The 8,197-nt window shown below is 54.7% G+C and overlaps 1 protein-coding gene across 1 annotated transcript in view; it reads right to left on the minus strand.

The window, feature by feature from the left end:
• GNG7 (guanine nucleotide binding protein (G protein), gamma 7) overlaps window positions 1–8,197 on the minus strand; it is a 137,053-nt gene that overhangs the window by 1,633 nt on the left and 127,223 nt on the right. The window contains exons 4-5 of the mRNA XM_010863628.1: window positions 3,410–3,528; window positions 10–22 (exon numbers count right to left, since the gene is read on the minus strand). Coding sequence (XP_010861930.1) covers window positions 10–22; window positions 3,410–3,490 — 94 coding nt within the window. The 5' untranslated portion in view covers window positions 3,491–3,528. The remainder of the gene's footprint in view (window positions 1–9; window positions 23–3,409; window positions 3,529–8,197) is intronic.

Below are 8,197 nucleotides of genomic sequence, written 5' to 3' on the forward strand. Positions count from 1 at the left end.
GTTCGGAGGAGGCTTTGGAGACCTGGGTATGGGCACAGGAGGAGAGAGGAAAGATGAGAAAGGGCCGAGGCTCCGTGTCCCCAGAAGCCAAAAGATGGAGACAACCCTAGTGCCCGTCACCTGAAGACACACACCGTGTCCCACACACAGGGGAGCACCACTCAGCCACAGAAAGCAGAGAAGCCCCGACACTTGGTACCACGTGGACGGACCCTGAGGACACGATGCTCAGTGAGAGACGCAGACACAGAAGGATACACAGGGTGTGACTCCACTGACAGGAAACGTGCAGAGCAGGCCAATCCAGAGACACAGAGAGTGGGTTCCTGGTTGTCAGGGGCTGGGGTACTAGGGGGACGGTGACTGTTAACGGATAGGGGGCTTCTTTTTGGGGGTGATGGAATGTTCTGGAATTAGGTAGTGGTGATGGTTACACAGCACTGTCAACACACAAAATATCATTAGTGGTCAATTTTATGTGTATTTTACTGGAATTTTAAGATTAAAGAAGCAGCTGCAGGACTGAGCCCCCTCTAGCAGAGCTTGTGTGGAGTCTGAAGGGAAGGTCAGGGGAGGGTTGGGTCTAAGTCTCCATGTCCATCCAAGAAAGGACCTGATGGGGGACAGCCCGGCTGGCAGGTGGCCCGGCATGGGGGACAGGCCCTTCAGTGGCTGATTCCTGTGCTGTCTGACCAGTGGGGTTGCCGTGGCCATGGTGAGGAAGCTGACACTTAGGACCCCCTGCATCAGGGTCCCCAGAATAGGAGGGAGGAGAGGAAGGGACTGCCCAACCGGCACTGGGGAAGCAGACCTGGGGAGAGCAGTGGCTGGTGTCCGGTGCAGGGAGGGCCGGGGTGGGGGCAGGCTGCACTGTCCAGGCTGCCCGCTCCAGCCCCGTTTTGAGTCTGGGGCGCAGGCACACCTCTGCAGCAGGGGTTCTCTGGAAAGTCTTCAGAGGAGCCTCTGCATGGGCCCTGGCTCGGATTCTATGGCTCCGCCTGGATCCCTGCAGACAGGATGCCATGTGCCTTCAGCCTCATCTCCCCGCCGCTCCCTCGGGCTGGCCCTGCGGTCCCTGGTTGCTGTCTTGGGGCCACAAAACCTCAGGAGGCACTAGGAGGGAGATGGGTCATGCCTGACTCTGCTCCTCCCCATGTTCAAAGGCTGCCAGGGAGCCCTCCCAACATCAAACGGGTGGGTGAGTCAGCGATCTCTGCCAGGGTTGGGACTGGCGGAGGAAACCACTTCAACCGGGCTGCTCTGTCTTCAGCCTTGAGGAATGCTTTGAGTGCTCAGAGTCCTGGAACATTCAGACGCCTCGTGGGGGGCCCCCAACCCCACCCGGGGGTTGCAGCGACCTCCTTCTACCTGGCTGGGCTGGAGGTGCAAAGCGCTCAAAGATCCTCCCCCTCCCACCACAGGGCCACGGGGCGAGTGTTTGCACTGAGCAATGACAGAGGATGACGGTGCTGGGGGAGGCAAGCCGTGAACAAAAACATGGGTGATGGCTGATTTTATGTGCTCACTTGGCGCGGCCATGGGTACCTGGTTGCCTGGTCAAAGGCCAGCCTAGATGTCTCTTATTATTGTTGTTTGGTTGCTCAGTCATGTCCAACTCTTTGAGACCCCATGGACTGTAGCCTGCCAGGCTCCTCTGTCCATGGGATTTCCCAGGCAAGAATACTGGAGTGGCTGGGATGCCATTTCCTTCTCCAGGGGAATCTTCCCAACCCAGAAATTGAACTGGGGTCTCCTGCATTGCAGGTGGATTCTTTACCAGCTGAGCTACCAGGGATGAGATGAAGGTTTAAATTTAGACGAGATTAACATTTAAATTTATGGACTTTGAATAAAGCAGATGACATGCCCTAATGTGGGTGGGCCGCATCTGATCAGTTGAAGACCTTAAGGAAAAAGACTGTTTGATGGCCTTGGAACTCGAGCTGCAGCAGCTCTTCCCTGGGTCTCCAGTCCATTGTTCAGCCCTGCAGACTTCAGAACTGCCAGCTCCACGATCGCGTGACCCAGTGCTTTAAACTGCCTCTTACGCTCCCTCTCTCTCTGTAATATATCATCGTATATCTCTGACTAATGCAGTGGGCAGCTGGAGCCTGGCTAATGAGGGAGCGTAAACCACCAGTGTCTTCCAGACAGATACTCCCTGGCCCTCGCCCGGCCACCTGCAAGCTGGGGTCTGTGGCAGGAGTCAGCTGCTTGGAGGCAGCCCGGCATCCTTGGCAAAGTGGACGGGTTTGGTGAGAAGATGATTTTGAAAAGTGGCAGATACCTTTCTTGTGTAAGAGGCCATGACTGGCCCATTGGTCCTTATTCTTTGAAAGGGCTGGATGTCATCCTGATGTCCACTTATGGACTTAAGATTCAGCTACATAAATACATGTATCCCTCCACACATGGGAGCATCCCTCAGCCATGAAAAGGAGAGAAGCCCTGACACTCGCTAACACATGGACAGATCCTGAGGACATGGTGCTCAGTGAGAGAAGCAGACACAGAAGGACACACGGGGTGTGACTCCACTGATGGGAAACGTGCAGAGCAGGCAGATCCACAGACACAGAGAGTGGGTTCCTGGTTGTCAGGCTGGGGAGGGGATGGGGGTAACTGCTAATGGGAACATTTCTTTTTGGGGTGATGGAATGTTCTGGAATTAGTCATGATGGTTGCACAACATTTTCAGTTCACCAAATGTCATTGAATTGTACACTTTAAAAATGGTTAACTTTATACAAATAATTAAAAAAAAAAAGCCTGCAAGCTGACTGCCCAATTATGCAGTATCTTATTTTGTTTTGCATGTTCCTGGTCTCTGATGGGTTAAGCATTTGTGAGGAGTAACTGCTTGTCTTTTTCTTTTTCTTTTTTTTTAGCATAAAAATCAAACATGCTTATTTCCAGAAATGCAATCCATGCAGAAGTGGCAAAAGTAAACATTGAAAGGCCCCACGTCCTCCCTTGCCCAGGGCCAGGTCTCTGACTTTTCTTTGCATCTGTCATAACAAGGGAGTGGCATAGAGCTCTGAGGATGAGGGGCCAGAAGAGAAAGTGCCTGCCTCACGTTCACCCTCTTGGAGGGGCCCCATCCGGCCTTCTCTGGGGCTATCCAGGGATGGACCCCAAGGGCTGAAGGGCTCACAACAGACCTTGAGGCCTGCCTTTGGTCTCACTGTGTTTATGAAGCACACTGGCACATCTACCATCACAACAACCCACAACCTAGCTTAATAGGTGGTGTGTCTTTCTGCTGAGACAATGGAGGCTCAGAGAGGTTAGGCAAGTGGCCCAAGGTCACACAGCAAGAGGCACAGCCAAGTGCAAACCCCCGCTGTCCTGCTAGCCTCCGTGCCCACCTTTTGCTGCTGGTGTGTCCAGCGGCCTCTCCCCTACTCACCTTAATGCGCTCAATCCCAGCTTCGATGCGGAGCTGCTCCACCAGCTTCCGAGCCTGGGCTATGTTGTTAGTGGCTGACATTGTCTGCCATCAGCTCTGGGCCCCCGTCGTCCAGAGAGCTGGGTGGGGAACAGATGGACATGAGCTGACTCTTAAAGTCCTGGGACTGCAGGTAGGGGATGGCAAGGAGGGATGCGTCCCCCTTCTGGAGCCTTCTGGGGCCCCTAGCCTGGCTACCCTGCAGTCATGATGCCTATGTCCTCTGGGTCGTGGTGGGTTTGTGCATGTCCTTCAGTCGTGTCATGTCCAACTCTTTGCAACCCCATAGACTGTAGCCTCCCATGCTCCTCTCTCCATGGGGAGTGGGTTGCCATGTTCTCCTCCAGGTGACCTTCCCAACCCAGGGATTGAACCCAGCCCTGGTGAGAGGTCTGGCCAAGGGCACCTTCTCCCACAGTCCCCTCCATGGTTGGTTGGGGTTGAGTGCTCCCCGGATGTGACCACCCAAGGGCCCCAGGAGAGCTCACAAAAGCTCCGCCTCCACTCCTGGCTGGCTCAGAATGGAGGGGCTTTGTCTGATTCCTGCACCTGCTCCTCCCCCAACATGGCTGGCACTGAGGCCGGTCATTCTCTCTGGGGGGCTGTCCTGGGCCCTGTGGGGTGTAGACCAGCCCTCTGGATGCCAAGAGCACCTCCAATGTGACAACCAGAGATGTCCCCAGACATGGCCCAGTGTCCGATGGAGGTGGAGTTGCCCAGGACTCGACCCCTGGCCCTAGATGCAGGCAGATTACATGAGCAGCCTGTACCCATGGGTCCTGAGTACCCTACTCTTCCTCTGGAGGGCCTGGGCCAGTTTCCTGCCTTCATTTGGTCATTTGTCCAGTGAATTGAAATGTAATTAAATATAAAATGTCTTGGGACTTCCCTGGTGGTCCAGTGGTTAGGACTCCTAGCTTCCAATTGCAGGGGGCCTGGGTTAGATCTCTGGTCAGGGAACTAGATCCCACATGCCACAACTGAGAGTCCTCATGCTGCAACTAAATAAAAAAGATCCTGCATGCTGCAGCAAGATCGAAGAGCCCCTGTGCTGCAGCTAAAACCTGGAGCAGCCAAATATATAAATATTTTTTAAAATACCCATTTCCACCTGACTTACATCCATGTTCAATTAGTTATGAGAATGCTCTTTAGATGGGACCATGTGGTATGGAAGGCTTCCCTGGTGGCTCAGACGGTAAAGAATCTACCAGCAATGTGGAAGCCCTGGGTTCGATCCCTGGGTTGGGAACATCCCCTGGGGGAGGGCACAGCAACCCACACCAGTATTTTTGCCTGGAGAATCCCCATGGACAGAGGAGCCTGCTGGGCTACAGTCCATGGGGTTGCAAATAGTCAGATAGGACTGAGCAACTAAGCACACACACACACACGGTATGGGGCCTTTTGGGACTGGCTTTGCTTTTCACTTGGCCTCATGATCTGGAGCCCCACCCCGGCAGCTGCGCTCATCAAGAGTCCACTCACGTGCAGGCCAAGTGGAGGTCCATGGTGTGGACCCTTCACCTGTCCAAGGATACCTGCACCAGTTTCCGGTTCTGGCCATGTCAGCACAGAGCTGCAGCAGGCATCTGTGTGCAGGCTTCGGTGTGAACATGAACCTTTATTTTTCAGAGATAAATGCTGAGGACTGCAACTGCTTGTTGACTTTTTTTTTTTAAAACAGCACCTGTTTTCCAGAGTGGTTGCACCATTGTATGTACCCACCAGTCATGTATGAGTGATGTTAATTTATTTTTATAATTTGGTCATGCGAATTTTTTTTTCTTTTCCTTAAGGTGATTAAAAATCCTACCTATTCCATCAATCCACGTTTAGTGAGCCCTAGGATAGAGGTTCTCAATTGAGATCATCCTGTCCCCTGAGGATACTGCGTGACGTCTGGAGACATCTGTGGCTGTCAGGACCTGGGATGTTGCTCAACACTGACAGTGCCCAGGGCGGCCCCCCACAGTGGGTGACCCAGCCCCAAACGTTGACAGCGCCAAGGCTGTGGAATGGAATCTCACACTAGACAGCAGGATAAACCCTGATGGTCAGATGGTGTGAACCAGGGTGACTCCAGCGTCTGTGAGTCACCTCCCCTCCCTCCCACTCAGACATGTATTTATTTATTTGGCTCCTCTGTACACTTGCAGGATCTTAGTTCCTGGGCCAGGGCTTGAATCTGGACCCATGGCAGTGAAAGTGTAGAGTCCTAGCCACTGGACTCTGCCTGAGAATCCCCAAGGTGTGTATTTAGGTGTGAGCAGCATCTGAGGACCTCAGGGGTCACATGGTCAAGGAACCCAGTGTCCTGTGGGGTCCATGGGATCCCTAGTCCGGGGCTCTCACCCAGGGAGATCCTGTCCCCAGGAACACTGGGCAACCTCTGGGGGTGTCTGTGGTTGTCATGACTGGGGAGGGGCTTCTGGCATTGAGATCAGAGCAGAAAATGACCTAACCCCAGTGAGCGCATTGTCCGGGTTGAGGAAGCGCCCAGTGGGTCTGCATAGTATTAGTTTGATATGGAGTGGGTAGAGCCCAGGTTCAGGAACCAAAATTCATGGGTCCCAGGGAGCCACCTGGCCAGGCTGGCACTGACCCAGGCCATTCAGCAGAAGCGCGTGCTTCTGTCATGATACACGGCGCCTCTGTCTGTGTCCCAGTCAGTAGAGAGGGGCAGTTGCCGAAAAGGAAAGGCAGATTCCAGGTTTTCAAAAAATTTCCCGCTGGGCAATGAAAAGGAATAGACTGGGGACTTCCCTGGTGGGCCAGTGGCCAACACTGTGCTCCCAATGCAGGGGGCCTGGGTTCGATCCTTGGTCAGGGAACTAGAGCCCACATGCTGCAACTAAAGATCCCCTGTGCTGCAACGAAGACTGAAGACCCAGAGTGTCGCAAACTAAGACCCGGCACAGCCAAATAAATATTAAAGACAACAACAACAAAAGGAATGGACTGTGGAAGTGTACATCCTGGATGGCCCTCCAAGAAATCACTCAGAGTGAAAAGGGCAGCCCCCAGAGTCACATGCTGTGTGGTTCTGCATACTGAACATCTCTGAGATGTCAAGGTAGTAGAGACAAGGAGGGATTCCTGGTTTCAGGGGGGCGGCGCCCTGGGGAAGGGTCTGGGGAGACAGGTGCACACCAGGGGTCCTCACTCAAGAGCCAAGTATCCAGACTGTGTGTGTGTGTGTGTGTTGCGGGGGGGGAGGTTCACAGGTCTGCCAGGGTAGGGGGATGAACTGGCAAAGATCTTAATACATGCACACACGTCAAACCTCAGGAATCTGTGTCAACAGGTGATACAGGGCCTTTCTGTTGGTGATCTGATATAACCATGTGTAAATCTATAGTGATCTCAATCCAAGTTTCCATTAAAAAAAAAATCCCTTCTGTGCTGCTGCCTGCCTACCTACCTCTCTGCCAGACATCCTGGCCCCTCTCTGGGCCAGAAAAGGCCTGAATGTGTCTGCTCCGGGCGCGCGGGGCCCACGTGTGGGCTCCCAGAGTGCTCTGATTCAGCACAGCGCTTCAAAGCGGCCACAAAACATCCAGCTCAGGGAAAACCGCCCTTGGTTCAACTTAAAAATACTGAAATTACTCAGTGCTAAATATAGACGCTGACAGAGAACAAACGGGGTGGCCCCATGGCGTGTTTTCCTTGGAAGGCTGGGGAGTACTGCTCAGCACCCACACTTGGAATGTCCACCAGGACCCTGGGAGCCCCGAACACCCTGTGGGGCCACCCCAACCATGGCCTCCCTCGTGGGCACTAAGCCCCTCAGCGCTGCTGGCTTCCTCTTCTGGACACGATGCCCTTAAGAGGTGCCCTCCAGGCTGGGTTATAACCCCGGGCACCTGGGGACGGTCACAGGGGGCTCCCTTGGGTTTTGTGTGCTTGTGTGCAGGTATGTGTGCACAAATGTGTGGGTGAGTGTGTGTCTGTGTCTGTGCATGCATGCCTATGTGTCTATGAGTTTGTGTGTGCATGCATGTGTGTCAGCATGTATCCATGTGTGGGCATGAGTGGGCTGAGCGGCTGAGACCAGACGTGGCAATGTCATGGCTACATAGACAGCAGACTGAAGCCTGGTCCTGGCAGAGGCAGGGCCAGCCCAGCCTCATTGCGTGCCCCCAGGGTTAGGTCAACTCCCTCGGGCAGGCACAGGCGCTGAGTCAGCCCAGGAACATTCCTCACCAGCAGCCTCTCCTCCAGAGGCACGTGATGCCCTGGGCACCTGACCTGGCTGGGCCTGCCTGGGCCCAGCGGAGCCTTGGAAGGCCCTGGACACCAGGCAGGGCCTTGGGAAGCTGCGGGGGGAGAAGGTGGGAGCGGGCCCTCTGGGAGGGAGTGAGGAGGCAGTTGGAGCTGCAGGCCGCGGTCAGGTTCCCGCCTGGGGAGAGGCCAGTTCAGGCCTGGCGAGGCTGGGGGCATGACTTGGGGGTGAGGTTTGCCTAAAAATAGAAGCTTAACAGACGCCACTGGGCCCTGGCTGGCCTCCCAGTAAAGGGCCAGGAAGTCACTGGGGTCAGGCGGGCTCCCACAGAAGCGTTGAGGGCGTGTGGCGGAGAGGCAAGGGCCGTGTGGGCCGGAGCGTCCAGGATGCTTTGTGAGCTGGGCTGATGACAGACAGAGGGTCACCCCTGAGCGCTACAGACCCCAACCCGGTTGCCAGACCCCAGTGCACATGAGGATCAACCATAGCCAGGGGAGGGCAATGATTCTCCACGGTGGGCTGTA

This window comes from Bison bison, unplaced genomic scaffold, assembly GCF_000754665.1.
Source record: "Bison bison bison isolate TAMUID 2011002044 unplaced genomic scaffold, Bison_UMD1.0 scf7180017864492, whole genome shotgun sequence".
In the NCBI taxonomy this organism is placed as follows: Eukaryota; Metazoa; Chordata; class Mammalia; order Artiodactyla; family Bovidae; genus Bison; species Bison bison.